Genomic DNA, 19,551 nt, shown 5'->3' on the forward strand with positions numbered 1-19,551 from the left:
CTCTTCACTGACCTTTTCTCTCAAGAAATGATATTTGATTGAGACATGTTTAGTCTTTGAATGTTGCACCGGGTTCTTTGACATATTAAAAGCATTGGAATTATCACAATATATGAAAGTAGGCTCATCATAAATTACTCTGATATCCTTCAACATTTACTTTATCCAAACTACCTGAGTGCAATTACTAGCAGCAACAATGTATTCAGCTTCAGCAGTAGATAGAGAAACTAAATCTTGTTTCTTACTAGCTCATGAAACCAATTTCTTGCCCAAAAAGAATGCACCACCGGAGGTACTCTTCCGGTCATCAACATCATCAGCCCAATCAGCATCAATGTAAGCACATAACATGAAATCATCATTCTTCGGATACCACAAACCATAATCCACAGTCCCTTTCAGGTATCTAAATATCTTCTTTACAACAATGACATGACTCTCTTTCGGATCAACTTGATATCTAGCAGCCATGCACATAGCATGCATAATGTCCGATCTAGTTTGAGTTAAGTATATCATTCCACCAACCATAGATCTGTACAAAGTCTGATTAGATTTCAGAGATTCATCAGTTTTAGATAATTTGCAGCCAGTCACCATAGGAGTTCCAACTGATTTAGAGTTTTCTAACCCAAACTTATTTAGCAGTTTCTTCACATATTTAGTTTGAGATATAAAAATACCTTTTCCAGTCTGTGAAATCTGCAAACCTAAGAAAATTTCATCTCACCTATCATAAACATCTCAAATTTTTTTTGCATATCATCGGCAAACTTCATGCTCAAGTTATCATCTCCTCCAAAGATAATATCATCAACAAAGACTTCAACAATCAAGTTGTTATCATTCTCAATCTTGAAATATAGATTGCTATAAACAGTACCTTTATTAAATGCTAAATTCAGCAAGTACCTATCCAATCTAGCATACCAGGCTCTAGGGGCTTGTTTCAATCCATCAAGAGCTTTCTTTAGTTTGCATACCATGTCTCCATCATCTGATAATGAAAATCTATCAAGTTGCTCAATGTAGACTTCTTCCTCAAGATCACCATTCAAAAAGGCTGACTTGACATCCATCTGATATGCCTTGAAATCCTTATAGACGACATATGCAAGCAATAGTCTAACAGCTTCAAGTCTAGCTATCGGAACAAAAGTCTCCTCATAATCAATTCCTTCTTTCTATGAATATCCTTGTTAAGGAATCTAAATCTGAGATAGAGAAACAATAGTCTGCTACTGTATCACTGTCTAATCTTTTATATGAATCAATTCCGTTCTTTAATTATTAATGATATCGACTGCTTGCTGGATCACGAGATTTCCCTTGTTATTGATATCGATCCCCAGTAAGCATTGATGTCGGGTATATATAGAAACATGAGGAGTCATGTTCCCGTAGAGGCATTACTTCTACGTGGCTTATGCCATGTAGAGTCATGTCTCTATGTGAATATGACTCTTCGTAAGAGTCATCATTAGTTATACACTAATTGCCTTAGCGGTGCTCGGGTTAGACTTCGACAGTCACATGCATACGCATTAGTAAAGACATCATTAGTAAACATGCATATGCATTGGTTTAATACGTTTAGCAGTCGATTACTATTGTAAAGTAATCAATGTATATAACGTGGTAAATATATATATATATATATATATATATATATATATATATGTTGTTTTTCTTTAATCCAAATGAGGCTACATCCTTTTCATACCAATCTTGCTTTATTTCTGACAACTTCATTTGCTTCATTCAATTTGTTTTTGAATACCCATTTAGTCCCAATCACATTTTTGTCTTTAGGTCTAGGCACAAGTTTCCATGTGTTATTTTTTTTCAATTTGATTCAATTCTTCTTCCATAGCCCTTATCCAATTTTCATCTTTGCAAGCCTCAACATCTTTAGGTTCAATTTTAGAAATCAAACATACATCTTCAACAACTAGCCTTCTTCTAGTCATCACACCTTTATTTTTATCTCCAATAATCTGATTTTCAGAATGATTCAATCTTACATACCTCGGAGTCTTCTGATTGTTCTGATTTTCAGGTTCCTACACCTCTCCACCGGTAATAGCAATATCCGGATTAACTATCTCTACCGGATCAATCTGCTTCAATTCATCAGTTTGAATAGGAGTTAGAACAACATGCTGACCATCATCATATCTGTATGCTTTGATCTCTTTTCCACAGTTCTCATCAACCTTCACATTTGGACTTTCCACTATTTTTCTCAGTCTCTTATTGTAGCACTGGTAGGCTTTGCTCTTTGTTGAATATCCCAAGAAAATTCCTTCATCACTTCTTGCATCAAAGTTTTCTATATCATCATCTCTCTTAGTATAACACTTGCTTCCAAAAATTATGAAATATCTCACAGTAGGAACATGACCAAACCTTAACTCATAAGGAGTCTTACCGGTATCACCTTTTATATGTACTCGGTTGAATGTGTAAACAACAATACTAACAACTTCTCTCCAATAGATCTTTGGAACATTCTCTTCAATCAGCATAGTCCTTGTAGCATCCAAGACAGTTTTGTTCTTCCTTTCAACAACTCCATTCTGTTGTAGGGTTCTAGGAGTAGATAATTGTCTTCTAATCCCATGCTTCTCACAGAATGAATCAAACTCATCGGAACAAAATTCTCCTCTGTCGAATCTCAGACATTTCACCTTCAGTCCTGTCTCTGTCTCAACCTTTGCTTTGAATATCTTGAATTTGTCCGATGCTTTTGATTTCTCCTTCAAAAAGACAACCCACATCATCTTGGAATAAGCATCAATTAGTAATATAAAGTATCTGTCACCCTGCACACTTCTAATGTTTGTAGGTCCACATAGGTCAGTATGCACGAGATCTAGCAATCCATTAGATGTATACTTCTTGCTCTTGAAAGAAACTCTTGTTTGCTTACCCATTTGATATTCCTTACATACCGGACTAGCAGGCTTAACAATTTTAGGCAAATCTCTAACAACTTGTGTGAAATTGAACTTAATCATTGAATCAAAATTAACATGACACATTCTCCTATGCCACAACCAACTTTCATCAATATGAGCAATCAAGCAACTTTTCTCACGAGCATTTAAATGAAAGATATTACCTTCAGTCTTATTTCTAGATGCAATCTCTATACCGGAGGCATTTAGGATCTTGCATTTTACATTCTTGAATTGTAAATCATAGTCTTTGTCAACCATCTATCCAACACTTAAAAGATTATGCTTCAAACCTTCAATATACAAAACATTATCAGTGTTATGCTTACCATCAAAGGAAATAGAACCTCTACCACGGATCACACAGGCTTTGTCATCTCCAAATCTTACTATTCCACCATCATATCTTTCCATACTCACAAATTTGCTTTTATCACCGGTCATATGATGTGAACCTCTGTCAATCACCCATTCATCTTTCTCTTCAACTTTAGTAGCTAAAGCTTTCTCCTCAATAGTGCAACTTGGGGAATCAACAGGTACCGGTCCATCTTCCTTGATGGCAATAAACACAACTTCATCTCCTTCTAATTCTTCATCTATAAAACCTTCATCAGTAGCATAATAACAGTTCTTCTGATGCTTATACTTCCGCTTAGGCTTGTAAGGCTTATCATACTTCTCATGCTTTTCATATCTATCATTCCTATTGTGCTTATCAAATTTATCATGTCTATCATATTTAGATATTCTCTCCGGGCATCTAGAAGAAAAATGTCTTATCTTATTGCAAGAGAAGCATTTCAAAGGCAATTTTCCATCATACTTACCAGCTCCCTTAGGCAATCTCTGGGTAATCAATGTTTCAAGCTCATCCAATTCTCTTTCTTGCTCTTCCATTTCTCTTCTCTCTTTCATATCTAAATATTTTGCATTCATCAGGATCATACTTCTGCTTTTCGGATACAAATGCTCTAAATGCTATCTCAGACTTTCCATGTGATTCACCAAATTCGCTCAGTTCAAATGCAGCAATCTTTCCAACCAACATATCTCTTGTCACTGTAGTCACACTCTGGATCTCATCAATAGCAACTCCCTTATGTTTGTAAGCAGGAGGTAATGATCTCAACACCTTAGTGTAGTATCCCTTGCCCAAACTGATTGATTTTGGCTCAAGGAATATTGTCAAACACTTTGTATGTTGTCTTTCTCTATTCTGATTTTTGTATTTCAGATTGTTTGATACACTTTGAAAGTTGCCAAGAAATTTAGGAAGTTCACAAATGATGTTGACAATATCTCTTACAATGAACTAGTATGCGAGTGCAGTTCTTTTTGGTATTTTCAATGCATATACATGAAAACTAGATATGGAATGCATACCTAAAGCCAACTGACATTTCGACAAACAACTGACATGCAACTATTATGCTGATCATATATGCTATTAAAAGGACATTTTGTCAAACAAATGGTATGCAACATATATCTTCTTTATTGAATTCATTCCTAAGTACAATGCTGCTATGGATTTGCCAAGACTAATTGGCTTACAAAAAACTGTAGCAATGCCAAATCTGATTCTAAGTTATCACTTACAACAGCAAAATTATATGCCTAAGATTTCAATACTAACTACTAATAGTTGCAAGAGAAACCTGATAATAGTGATGCTCAATGATGGAGAAGAAAGTTGCAATCGGAATCAAGCACAAATACTGTAGCGTGGCACTGTTCACGCGCACTGTTCATGGGTACTGTTCATGTGCATTGTAGCAGCAAGAACAAACTTTAAATAGAACGATTACTAATGGCTGCCAATGAATCTTCAGGTCTGCACTTGATAGTCCTCAATATTCTTCAAACCCTTTCTGTTATTCCTTTACTTTAAGCACAAATAGAACTCCAGAGTGAAGCTCTCCTGAAATGCCAAATTCAGTGGATATTTCACCACCTCAAATGGTTGCAACACTGAAGAATTGATGCTCTCCAATGGCTAACTGAAATCAGAAACCCTTGGCTTCTTCTCCCAATTTCATATCAAATGCAATTGACAATAATCCGATGATAAGAAAGAACCTCTCATGTTAATTTATTCTTTCCTTGTAGGAGCTCACTTCCTTTTCTTCCCAATGTGGGATAAAAGATATTCTTATATTTGCACCTTATAATATTAAAGTGACTTTATTATTATAAGTTACTTTATAACTTTATAATAACATTAAAATATTTAAATAAATCACTTAAGTCACTTTAAACTTTAATATCTCTTGAAATACTTGTCAGATTGCTATGCCGTCTGAAATAGGAATCTCTCCTCATAATTCCCCATGTGACCAAACACACTTTCTAAAAATAGAAAGGGTCCATCTCTATTACCCCTGACTTACTATACATAGTAAGTATGGAAAATGGAGTCCAAATGATATTGAACAAAGGCCAATTCCCTGAATGTTGGAGAAGAATCAATCCTCAGAAGACCCTCTAACCATCCACATTAGCCTACGAGGGTCCAATAATAGGCTAATCATTGGCTAGCATGATGTCACTAGCTAGAAGGGGACATCACACTTAGCAATAATTTTATCTTCTTCAAGGGTTCCACCAGCACATATGATACCTAGGACAAGTTCATTCACCTTCGCCATAAAGGAGTTTATGTTCTCATCTTCTCCCATTTTCAATATCTCATACTTCTCTTTCAAACTTTGCAACTTAGCAACTTTGACTTGTTTATCTCATTCATACCGGATCTACAAACTTAACCACAAATACAAATCTGATAAACTGCAGCAACAACAAGAATAAGCAAATTGATAGCACAACACACAACACCAAGATTTTGATGTGGAAAACCCGGTTAAAGGGAAAACCATGGTGGGAACCTACCCACAATAAGATGATACTCTGTAGTAGTATGTGAAAATATTACAATGGCGAATGCACCAACATTTGAGTACACTGCTTAGAGCTCACTTGCTTAAGATACAATAACCTGGAAGCCAACAACCCTCAAGGAAGTCTCACTGACTTACAACAAGATTCGGACTACAATCCAGAAGGAATGAACTGCAACAATAGCATCTGCTAATGCTTGATGACAGTTCCAATTAAGTACATTTGTTTGCTCTACACCAATCTCTGCTCAATACACCACACCGAAATATGAATCGCTTTGTTCGCACATACACCACTCTCTGATAATGCAGATACAACCTCGACACCTAAATTACATGACTACATCACCTATTTATACAATTCATCAACCTTGACTACAAGGTCGGCCAAACCCTCAACTCACAATTACAAAATTACATCACATGATACAAAGATCGACCATCGGACCAATATAATGATATACATGATATAGCATGGACCTAAATCAAATACTCAAACACGCAACACCACTGGAAATCACGCCAAGATCCACCACAACATGCTACACCACCAAGAAAACCGCATAACACGAAGAACAACACTGGTTCAGTAAAATCACCAAAAACTTGCACAACGATCAATGTGGATCATCAAAACAAATAGGACACAATTAAGAAACACCAGCAAGCATGTTAGAATCATTAGAAACAGTTGCACCAACACCACTTATCAAATCTTCATCGATCAACATTTGAATCTCAAAAATACTCAAACAGCAGCAACTATCACGAAGAAAAGATAACTTGTGGAGCACCAAATCACAAACCATCTGCAATGAAGATACACATGAACATCCCAAACAATCTCTCAAAATCTCAATTCAAGATCTAATCACATCGGAATATACCGGAGGAAATACTGAACTTTGCAAGGCACTAATCAAAAAATCAAAACTGCAAACCGGACCATATGATATGATCAATTAGGCTTCCTGGATCATTGAAACCAATACAGAAAGATATAATGACACTAGAAATACTCCATACACTGAATCATGATCATAATAAACCAATCTGCAATCACCGGAGCAATAAATCACAGGAATATGTTGACATCAATGACAACAACATATCCTAGCAGCAGCAATGTCCGACAGTTTCATTTTTAAGGTTTTTGTTTAATTGATTCAATGTGCTGTGTTAATATCTTTTAGTAGCTAGCCCCTGATGCCTTGATATGGAGCTTCTTGGAGAAACCAGATCAAATCCATAGCGAGATATAGATATTGTTGATTGAATTATATTATCAAGGGAGTCTCCCTTCGCAGTCATCTTAAGGTACTACAAGATTTGCAGTGCAATGTGTGCTTTTGGAACATGTCATAAAAATTTCAAGTTAATTTCTCTTGTTCACCAAATTTTGGATGAGCTGCAAAGCTGGAATTCTGCTTTTATACAGTGAAAAGTTATGTCCTAATTTATGAGATTATTGCTTAAAACCAGAATTGAATTTCATACATACCATGATTTCATCCTTAAAATGCTGAAACTTGTGCAGCTTTAGTTCATGCTCTGTATATTCTTGTGTTTGCTTCATTTTCTTCGTTATCAATATTTGCTATTTACACCCCACACCAGAAAGTAAAGTCTTCTATACTTAACTTTTTTAATTTGCAAGAAAAACATTTTTGTGTGTTCTTTTAATTGAGTGATTGAATAACAATGAATATAACATTATGTGGAGCATCAGAAAATTGGTAAATCTTATACCAGCGAATTTAGCGATAGATTGAATAATTTTCACATATATGGAGATCTGAAATAGAGGATAGTTTGTTTCCATATAGAATTACCATAAATGTTTACCTGTGAAAATGTCAAAAGATTAATTGATTGAATTTCACTGAGAATGCCTTTCATAAAGAGCTTCCTGAATTACATCTTTATGGTCATATTTTATGTTTTTGGTAAATTTATTGGATTTTTCATTTCTGTTGATGTATTACTTATGGATGCTTATCGTTTGTCTGTTTTTATTCAATCAGAGCGGTGGATAACCAGGTATGTTCACATTCTTCGCAGCTAAGGTGTCATTTTTTGTTTCTAATATTAAGTATGGAACTCAACTAGTTCAGTCTATATTTCATCGTATTCATCTTATTTTCTTTCAAAATGCAGCTCTATGTTGCTACATGTTCCCCTGTTCGTGATATAACTGCAGGCTATATTGCATGGGGTCACTCCACTCTTGTTGGGCCAGTAAGAGACTACCTGCAATAATTTGATTTTGGCTGTGTCATTTGTATCTTGCAATAGAAAATTCACTGTGGTGTATTTCTGAGCACTGAAAGGAAGATATTCCTTCTTGGATTGTGTTATTGAGTTACAGTTTGGAGAAGTTATTGCAACAACAGAGCACGAAGAAACAACAGTAATAGCTGACATTGATTATTCTCTGATAGAGGAAAGAAGGTACTATACCCATAGACACCAAAAATTGGAATGATAAATTTTTTTGGAGAATAGAATTTCAAGAACAGATTGTGACGGCCTAGTTTTAGTCTTTGCAGATGACATCATTTGCTTTTGGTGCTTTTATTGATATGCTTATTATGCTTTTCAACCTCTGATCTATCTCCCATGCAGGATGAATCTCCCACTTGGAACGCAACGGCGTGGTGATTTGTATCAACTGGTTGATTTTGACAGGTTGAATTTGGAAAACCATTGAATAATGCTTTACAAATTTTTCAAGAAGACTATCAAAATGTCCGTCGTGTAATAATTTGGTATATTATTAACATGGTGCTCATGAATTCACCCAACATCAATAGTAAAGTATCAACAGTTAGGTAAATTTTCATTGGTTAATATTATAGATTTCTCATCAATCTGACACAGGAGAAAATTGTCATTTCCTTGTTGGTTGCTTTGAACCACATAGAATCTCTATGTTGTGATTAGTTTGATCCTTACATTTTCCGAGAGACATAAAGTTTATCCTGTTAGGCTTTATTGTGGTTCAATTTGAATGCTTAAGATACTTCTATTTAATGAGTTTTGGTTTTACTGGTGGACTTTGAATTGATTCCCTTACGTTGAAAGGATCTATGCCTTAAAGGCTTACCTTATGGTGAACGTATCTGGCATGATGTTTGTCTACATTGGTTATTTGGTTATATCTGTATTAACCTCAATTTCAACTTCTGGTATCATTTTCGATATTTTAGAAAACAGATCATTTTGTAGAAACATGATTTTACATATTTCCAGTACTTCTATAATGCATTAGAATTACAAGAAATTTCATTGCCTTGGATATTGAGTCACTGTTTCTATATTTTAAAATGCTTTTTGGGAGTTTTTTTCCATAGAAGACTCAAAAATGAGTTAACATAAATTTAATTTTTATACAATGGAGCTACTTTGAACAAGGAAATTAAGGTTTTCTAGTCAGATAAACCACTATACTGTAATGGTGTATGATAATATGACATGAACCTTACTTTCTCATGATGGAAGCAACCTAGCACTATTAGATAAAATGGTAGTTATTGCAATGAATGGCAGATCATATCAGAAGAATGCTATCTCAAGTAGAATTCAGAACAAGTTCACTTGCAATTTCCTTAGTCAAGCTTCCTTGGATTTAAATTTTTATATGTAGTATCCTACACATGGTTTTTAATCTTAATATGTGGGTTCAAAAAAGCAGAAAGCAATCTCCCTGGTGCCAATTTAATATAGGCACATTGATAATATTGTTAATAAATCATGATGAGAATGTGTCCTTCAGTAGCTAAAAGCTCATTTTGACCAAGATATTTTTCAAGTTCAAGATAAAATTGATGTGAATCCTTTCACCCTTAAGCTCAACAGGTTGAATCATACTTCTTTGTTGATAAGTTAAAACATTGAGGCTGCATCAACATCCTTGTGTTTGTGGGAAACTACAAGCCATGTTTGAAGACTGCAAAACTACATTGATGAATGGTAATTAGTACATCAAATGGGAATAATTGTGATGTAAATGTGATAAAATAATTTAATTCTATATGAGTCTTCCATGGATTGGCTGCAAAACCAATAACACATTGCACAAAGGGGTCCTCTAATGTCATCATGGTGATCTCAAGCCTTCAATCAAGATAAAATAATAATGTCTGCTAAACCTCGAAGAAGCCTAGAAACATATCAAGGAAAAATTTTAATCACAAATTTGATATTCTTGTGAACACTTGTTCTCCAAGTGTACCGATTCTATTAATTTATTAAATAATATATTGGGCTATTAAATGAAGTGTGGGGTTTGTCTCATAAAAGAGTTTTCCTAATAGACACATGTTAAGCTATATATATATAAAGACAAAAAAATTGCACATACATTAGTGTAGGATGCATTTTCTACACCTTGAAAAGGTGGTTTATTGACAAGATCAATTGGCAAGGTTCAAAGATATGAAGGAAAATGATGTAGGAAGATGCCTCTTACAATGAATTGAAAAATAATGAAGTGGAGAGATCCAATCAACATAAAGAAAAGTGTTAAGTGATAAAAGGAGAGTTTCCAAGAATTTGAATATGATGAGATAAGATGATAATGGTGGGGTTTATGCCAAGGTCATGTCCTTGGGAGGATCATGGGGGAAATAAAGGTCACATGCCTTGGAGTGATGATTTGAATAACAAGTAAGACCACTAGGAAAAGGAATAAGAGATAAAAAAGGATAAGGCAATGATGAAGCACTCAATCAAGGAAACCAAAGTCATGCCCCCAAGAGTGGTTAAAGTGAGGGACCACCTAGATATTCTTTGATAAAGTAGTAATAGAGTATAGAAAGGGTGAGGACACCAAGTTCTTGCTTCCAAGAGTGAGAAAGGAAACACACATTATAGCATAAGTAATTAGAATATCGATGCTAATAAGAAAGAGGAGAAAAAGAGGAATTGACACCAAAGTATATGAATATGAATGGAAGACATAAGAAAGCATAAGATATGTTCCCCTATAGAAAGGAAAATGAGATGCCCTTAAGGGATGACAAGGAATAGTAAATAAAGATTATGCCGAGAAGTGTAGTGATGGATGCGATGAGAAAGTGGTAGAATAGAAGGGTAAATTTTAGAGTGGAGGTAGATCAATAGATAGGAAATAACTTGAGAAAGCATGGGTAGAAATGATAGTTGGAATAAAAGCAAGGATTATAATATATCTTAGTAAATCTCATAATGTTAAACTTTGCTTATCCACTAATAAGATAAGAAAACCTACTTGATTATTAAATGAATATATATATGTATATAGAAATGTGGAAATTTATAGTAGAGGTGTTTAAAGGTATAGGAAAAAGTGAATGAATAATGGGATAAGGAATAGTGTTGATAGGCCATTGAATATGATATGGTTTTTCATGATGTATTCAAGGGGCCAATCAACATATAATCTTGCATTCTAAGAGAATGAGGAAAGAAAAGTGACAAAATGACAAAATGAAATGATGTAATAGGAGAAATCATTTCTTTTCTAAGTCCACACCACAAGAAAGAAGAAGATATCTCTTAACTCATAAGTTCAACCAAGAATATTATACGAGGCAAATTAGAATAGAAACAAGGAGATATTAAGTGGGACATATGGATTCTAGTTGAGGGCTCTTGGTGATATGGCTTTAATTTAATTATTTTTATTACCTTTACTTTTGATTTTTTTTGTTTTTGAGTCTAGCCTTTGAGTTCCTTAGATATAACTTTGAGACGGGTCTCTCTATCTTCCATGCTTTTGTTTTCCATTTCATTTCTCTTTTTATGCCATCCACATATCCAAACCATATGAAACTAGTACAACAAGGGCTTATCACTAAGGATTGAGCTATGCAATTTTGGACATTTCTTTAGCTTTACTCTTTTATTCCATACTTTTAACATAAACCCATGCCAATAAGTAGTAAGATGTAAGGGCTTTGTTAGGAATTAATGCATAACATAGGTTAATAGTTAACAAAAAATAAATAATAAATTAACATACTATTGTTAATTATTAATAGGTGTTACTTATATGGTTGTTAGGCTAGTTAGAAAGAAGGAAGCCTTTATAAAATCTTTGAATGTGACAATTCAATTGTATTGAAGATGAACCACTAATTATAGTGTTCGAGCCTTGGGCTCTCCTTTGTGTTACATTGTCAATATGGCATTAGAGTTGTTATTCTATGTGTTATACATTAGAATCTTAGGATGCTAATCATTATAAACAAAATACAAATAAATATAATGAGAACCATACAAGTATAGATTTACACATTAAATAAGATATACATGGGAAAAACCCTTTTTGATAACTCTATAAAATATCATTTTATTAAACATTTTTAAAAATAGTCTATTAAATGATAAATTGAATATGGTACACCCCTCCACATATGTCCACATGGCCAATAACACCTCTTGTGCATAGTGATATAATTTACTATAAATCTCAAGAATCTTACATTCTCAAATGAGGGAGAACTTCCTGAAATGCAGGAGAAATGGTGACAAAATACCTTAAAAGGGTATTAGTCACACCAATTGAAAGCAACCATTCATAAATAATTCATAATCTAATATTTATTAGATTATCAATTATTAAATTATATAAGCTTGATAACATAAGGTCTTATAACATTATATTAGAACAATAGATGTTATAAGAGCATGACCCCTAATAACCTTATGTTATAAAACTCCCCATAAATGTTAATTGGGGGCATCACATGTCAATTTCTGTAAAGAAAAAATGAAGTACCCTAATAACATAAGTCTTCTTTGATAGTGATAAATAGGGGCATATATGTGATGCAGGAGCATCCAAGCTCACAAGAAATCATGCATCACAAATAATTTTTTTTTTTTTTACCTTGGAGTATTGAAAGACAAAATATTTGTGTATCAATACTTTGCTTCCATTTAAAGATATCAAAAACAAATAGGGTGCTTTAAATGGGGGGAAAAGTTAGTGATTTTTGAGAAAATGTTTAATGTCTCTTCAAAGGAGAACAACTTGGTTTATGTTTTTATTCAGTTTTCAAAGGTATCTGCGACAACATGGGATTGGATATCGTGCAACAATATTGACAACACATTTTGGAAGCAAATCAATGTCTTTATTTCCTTCTCTTTAAAGGAATTGCAGAGGTCAAGTTATGGGAAAAGAAAGAGTAGGTTTGGGTGCCTGTTTTTTTGGTGCTTCACAAAGGTTTTAACCTCTATAAAATTCAAGTTTTAATGGTGTTAGGAGGCAACAATTAATAAGAATTTTGGAGAATCTAACCTTCAACCCCATAATTGAATCATTTACTATGGTCCTAGTATGGGTGTGTCTCCCTAATCTATCACTCTAATTTTGGCTTGATCATGTTTTGAAGCAATTGGCAATATGTTGGAGGATTTTTTGGGGCTAGATAAAATTTCTTTCAACTACTTCCACACTACTTATACGTGTTTTTTGGTTGATATGAATATCTCCAAAAGTCTTTCAAATGATATCACCCTCAAATTTGCATACCATAGTTGGTGCTAGATTTTGAACTATGAGGGTTTACTTTATCATTGTCCCTCAAGTGCTACAACATGGGGCACATTGTAGAATGTTGTTCCAAGCATAAGTCTAACAATTAGGCTACTTGGTGAAAAGATGTTTCCCCCATCACTATGCAGTGGAAAAGGTTGGTACCCCAACCCAATTGATGGCTCCCAAGAGATGGGGAAAATCTCCCCCCTTGAGATTAGGAGTCTAACTATCTTAGATAGGGGATCCCAATTGTTATCTAAGGTGGCTGACAAATCATCTCTCTTAAGGATTGAGAGATAAATCTTTGGTCACAAATGACGCTAAGCTCTAAGAAAAGCCCATTCTAGTTTCAAATATTATGTTTGTAATAGAGTCAGCTTGACAAATTGAGAATCACAAAGAGTTGTCTCATAGTGACAAAAATGGCCATCTCCACTTCAAAGGGTGAAGATATGAGTGTTAATCCTTCCAATGAAAATATGCAATCAAATCAAGTATGGATAGAAGTGAAGAGGAAGAAGTTTCCCTGTTCAAAGTCCACTTACCAAATGACGTTGAGATCAACCAAGAAAGCGAAAACAATTCACATAATGTTTGAAATCCTCATGTCAACATAAGTTAGAGCCGAGAAGTATTTGGCCTCCATGTTGAGATGAGTTGGCTAAAACTTACGTGCTAATAGTAACTAGAGCATTTACAATTATAGATAAATGCTCAAAATAGTTGTCTTTACGCACCCCTTTTTCAAGGGCACACAACTTATCAATTTGTTTCTTTTTTTTTTAATGGGGTATGTCTCCCCTACGCCTAACTTAGTAATGAAGGGTACTCCTCTTTCAAACCCAACCACACAACAACAAAGAAATAAACAAAAAATGCAAGGAATAAACACTTGGTTTTTTATCATCCCAAAGAAATTAAAATACAACATTCAAAAAATAGCATGCTACAACCACATGGGCTTTTATAATTTGCAAGCCAAAGCCACAATATTCACGATTGGAGTTGTCATTTGTAACCCCTATTTGCCTTCTTTATCTTTGGAAGGATGATTACCCTAGAATGTTATGAAAATTGTAACTCTCCGTTTTTGAGGTTGCCCACTTTTCTCTTATTTTTCCCTACATTGGAATATGTAAAGAATATGCCCAAAATGGGTTTTGGCGCCCACCAGAGTATTTTGAATTTTTTTAATTTTTCCTCCTAATGTAGCACAACTTTTGGGGGCCATATCATTTGATCTCAAAACCCAATTGAGCCTAATTTTTTTAAAAGTGAAGATCTAAAAGTGATATACACCATGTTTTCCCCACATCATCAATTAATTATACATTCAACGAGGTCCCATTCAATCATTTAAAGGTCTAAAATTCAAGTTGAATATTTTTTATATGATTTTTGAACCTTGAAGTATTAATATCTCCCAAACAATACAAGATATCAAGATGATTCTTTTACCAGTCACTATATTTTTCCATTATGGTCCTTGGGGTCAGTTTTCATGTTCATACATGGGAAAATGCAACTTACTAAAAATAGTAACCCTCCCTTTTTACCCTTATTGATAATTATTCACCAAACTTAGCAAAAATCAAAATAAACAATATTTCCGGGTGATGCAAGATTGCTCTTACACCCTAGATGCTCTTGCATTACTTATGAATAAAAATAAATAAAAATTAAATAAATTTATTTATATAACATATTTTATTATTGCTTTCAAAATATAATTTATCATGGAAGAGTACAAATCTATTTTCCAAGTTGGGTATACTTTTTTCTCACTTTAAGATGGAGCTAATATTTTGACTATTCAAGTCTATGAAATTTTTAAGAAAAATGACTCTTATTTAAAAAAATAGTATTCTCTAGAGCAATCAGTTGCACAAAACAACATGCTCCAAAGTAATTACTCAACATGCACAACACAATATTCTATAGAGTAATCAATCAACATGCACAAATCCCTAGCCAAGATAATCCTGGTCTTCAGGTTGAAAGCACTAGAATACTAAGAGGGGGGGAGGGGGGAATTAATATTCCCAGAGATTAAAAATTTTCTTCACAATTACAACCTTCCACTTAAATATCAAACAAACTTGACTGATATAAAGCAGTTAATGTAGAATTAAAATGAAGAACACAACCACAAGATAAACATTGAATTTTATATGTGGAAAACCCAAATGGGAAAAACCACAGAGAGTGTTAACTCTCAGGAGAATATAACTAGTTATATTTGTGTTTACAAAGAGGGGTGGCTCACTGCAAAATTACAAAAATGGCTCACTATCAGATTGCTCATTGCAGATACAACAAAGAGATGGCTAACTACCAGAATGCTCACTATAAGTAAAAGGGTTGAAATGAAAGGGATAACATCTCCAAATGCATGGGATCAGTTCTAAGGTTAAGCTCAAATTATAAATCTCAAACTCTACAACGGATCCGGTTAGAGATCTTTGTACAACTATCCTACAGTAGGTCCTATAAAGGACTATTGCACCACTGTCTGATTTTGTTGTTTGCAACATGTACTTCACACACTACTATCTTCGCTGCCAACTTTCGCACATCACACACCTTCACACACTTAGTCTTGATCTTCTCTTTCTCCTTGCTTATGCTACTACATATGTATATGTATATATTCCAGAGGGCACAAATACAAAATAGTGTGTTGGCCAAGCCCAACATGTTATCAATATGCCCATGTCAGCCTCCACAAGACTTCTTCATACTTCCTTTACATACTCCAATTGCCAATGCATACACCAAGATTATCGGAATGGGACAGGGTCATCTGGACCCAAGAATGCTGACCCATTATCACAAAATCAAGCTCAATATCTTCAAAATGTAGACTCCACATGTACCAAGAAAAACCGCAACACAAGACTTGAAGACATACTTCTGACAATTACCAAAGCAACTAACATTGGGACATATAACTGATACCGGGATCGATGAGAACTCTAGGAAACCTCAAAACTCATCATCCACAACTATCTATAACATATTACCTTTATCACATTGCAATTATGAATTATGACCAAAACAACAATACTGTACTGAATGTATACAACATTCACAACATCCATAACATCCAGACCAATATCCAAACAGCATACACTTTCTAGTCCAAATCAGATAGAAGGTTTGACATCAATGACAACATTATTCATACAAGTCTAACAGTCTCCAACAATCTCCCCCTTTGTCATTGATGGAAAAACATATTCAAGACATAACTGTGCACAACTCCCTCTTACTCATGCAACTCCTCAAATCCATATTCCTTTCTCCCCCTTTTGACATCAAGGACAAAGGATGCCTTTGATAAAAAAAAAGAAAGAAAGAAGAAATATATACACCCAAAAATATCAAAACTTATAAATATCACACCAGAACTTTCAGTTGCTCTTCTTCAGAAATATAAACTTGTATTTTTCCAATTTTTATTTCAAAACTGAAAGAAGAACTTACCAAGAATGTATAGCCACTTTGATACTTACTGAAGTACTTCTACATTCAACCAACAAATCGATTGAATTCGAAAAACTATTTGGAGCAGATGGATTCTGCTCATACTCGACTGCATTCTCAAGCAATGCTGAAAAATGCTCTAGCTTAGCTTCAATAATCTCCTTATCTTTCCAAATCATGCTCACAAAGTCTTCTTTCTGCCTTTGCAACAATAAGAGATTAGCTTGAAGATAATTAACTCTTTTCCTCTACTCACCATCCTTATCACTCATAAAATCAAAAGACTTGCCTATATTTGTTAGTTCATCTTCAATAGCATCAATCTTACTTTTGTGCTTCACTATAGCTACCAGCCAAGAGATACAATACTTGTAGATTCTGCTAGCACTGTGGATATAGTCTCACAATTCCTCAATACATGTTTATAAGTAGTTTTGTGCATCAATACATTAATTCAATAGATTATGCATTTTTAGACCCTTTTCCTCAACTGACAGCTTGGATATTCTTTCTTTCAGGACCTCATTCAAAGATTCCAGAAGCAGATTACCGATATCTTTAGGGCTCATGTTGTTCCAGATCATGTGCTTCATCAAAATACTCTCAATTCTTGTTTGACTCGACTGAAGTCAGCCATTTCACACCAATCTTCTTGATTTCATCCGTGTTGTGAACCAATTTTAGCAAATTAGACTCTTCTTCTGAATCTCCAGCTTCCTGCTCTGTAACTTCTGAATCTCCTTTAGCTACAGGGGATTCTGGATCATCAATTACCACAACATCTTCTACCTTTCTTCTCTTTGGCTTCAAAATATTGATAGGAACAAATTATTTCCTTTTCTTCTTTCCGAAAGATGAATCTCTAGAACTAGAAGAGAAAGATACAGAAATTGGGCCAACACTCCACATGTCCACTAATGATTTGAAATAGACATTTAAAACTTCCTCTTTGTTAGCGAGAATGTTCAAATATCTATATATTTGTCTTTCAATTGGAACACCAAACTCCCATATAACATTATCTTCTGCTGGAAGGGATTCTACACAGGTCATAACCAAACTCACGAGCAATGACCCAATCCGGAAAGCATAATTCTTCTCTTTTGTCATCTTAATGTTTTCCAACAACAATTATTTCACCAATTCACACAAGTCAAATTATTTGTTCTCCATCACAAGAATATGTGCCATATACACTACAAATTCCAAGGTGGTGTCTTCCCTATTTCTGAAATAAATTTTATAAGAGATGCCATAGGCAACATACCTCACCACAGGGTTGATGATTGTGTTAATGATCAAACCCTTCACACTGGTTATGGTTTCTACTTCTCTGTTCAAAATTGACTTCTTTGTTGGAACTTCTCCATTGTCGCACAAACCGGTGATAATAGAAATGACTTCCTTCGGAATCGGATAGGGTTTATCTAACACAATGCAGTTATCCCGCACATGGCTAAGAATTATCCCGATAACCTCTGCATTATTGAACCAAGGAAATTCGGTCCATAGATTCATACCTTTTCCTTCCAATCCTTTGACCCTCTGCAATTCATCATCATTCAAACCAACTTCAACAGCTTTGATCTTCTCCAGATTAAACTCATCTAGGAGTACTTTGTCCACAATCCAAAATTCCTCGCTACTAGATTCTTCGACGATCAATTTTATTTCCATGATTTCTTGCACCACTCACTCTGATACTACTCCACTATTTGCAATATAGTCAAGCACAAATAATCTGATATGAAAGAAAAGAACTAAAAAATTGATACTTATCTTGCTCAAGATACTTCATTAGGGTTTTGCCACCAAGAACCGTCTTATCGATGATGTCAGCAAGATTCCTCTAATTATTGGATACCACTCAAAGCACTGTCATGCCAGATTAGCAACATGATCCATTTAGACGGGAAGGATAGAAGATTTTTCTTGTAGATCAAAACTCTGCTTGACCCAAAACTCTAAACTTAATTACCGGAGGAAGGGGCGCCTGCACCGGATTCTGGTACTTCAAGCTCACTTCCTTTGCTCTCACTCTTCTTTATCTAGACCAAATTTTATTTTTTCTTTGATTCACCATTCTTCATCACATTCTTCTCAGTAGATTTCTCCATATTTCCATTCATGCATTGATTAGCGTAATGTCCAGATTGCTTGCATTTGAAACAACTAACAATCTTCCTTTCAACTCAAACCAAATGTGATATATATCTGTATTGACTGGTCTTATGTCCGTAGTTATTGCAAATGTAAAAGTATCCATGAAAATTATAATTCTTTGAATCAACCAGATTATAATTCTGACTCAACATGATTTCTACAAAGACTTGATTTATGTCCAAACATCTTGCAACTATAACATTGAATGCTTCTACAATTTGTTGCTTTGTGTCCAAATGTATAACATTTAAAACAATAGCCATTAAAAAATGGGTACCTCTGTGCATTAGGTTGTCAGACCAGTGGTCTTCTTGCATTTGATTTTTGATTCCGGGATTTCTTCTCATCTTCAGCTTTGACTTCTTTGTTTTCTTCTTTACCATTATGATCTAAACACATACCGGGTTGGAAATCAAGTCCGATTTTGTCTGAATTTACTTGTTGCATGTTGATCAAATCTTCCAAGAGCTTACTACTGTCAAGGATCTTATTCTCTACCTTCAAATTCTTC

General features: G+C 34.4%; 1 protein-coding gene across 1 annotated transcript in view; it reads left to right on the forward strand.

The window, feature by feature from the left end:
• LOC131078931 (omega-amidase, chloroplastic) overlaps positions 1-8,911 on the forward strand; it is a 138,861-nt gene extending 129,950 nt beyond the window's left edge. The window contains exons 7-10 of the mRNA XM_058016780.2: positions 7,888-7,903; positions 8,021-8,101; positions 8,232-8,314; positions 8,489-8,911. Coding sequence (XP_057872763.2) covers positions 7,888-7,903; positions 8,021-8,101; positions 8,232-8,314; positions 8,489-8,573 — 265 coding nt within the window. The 3' untranslated portion in view covers positions 8,574-8,911. The remainder of the gene's footprint in view (positions 1-7,887; positions 7,904-8,020; positions 8,102-8,231; positions 8,315-8,488) is intronic.
• Positions 8,912-19,551: the final 10,640 nt, after the last annotated feature.

Source organism: Cryptomeria japonica, chromosome 2, assembly GCF_030272615.1.
Source record: "Cryptomeria japonica chromosome 2, Sugi_1.0, whole genome shotgun sequence".
Classification (NCBI taxonomy): Eukaryota; Viridiplantae; Streptophyta; class Pinopsida; order Cupressales; family Cupressaceae; genus Cryptomeria; species Cryptomeria japonica.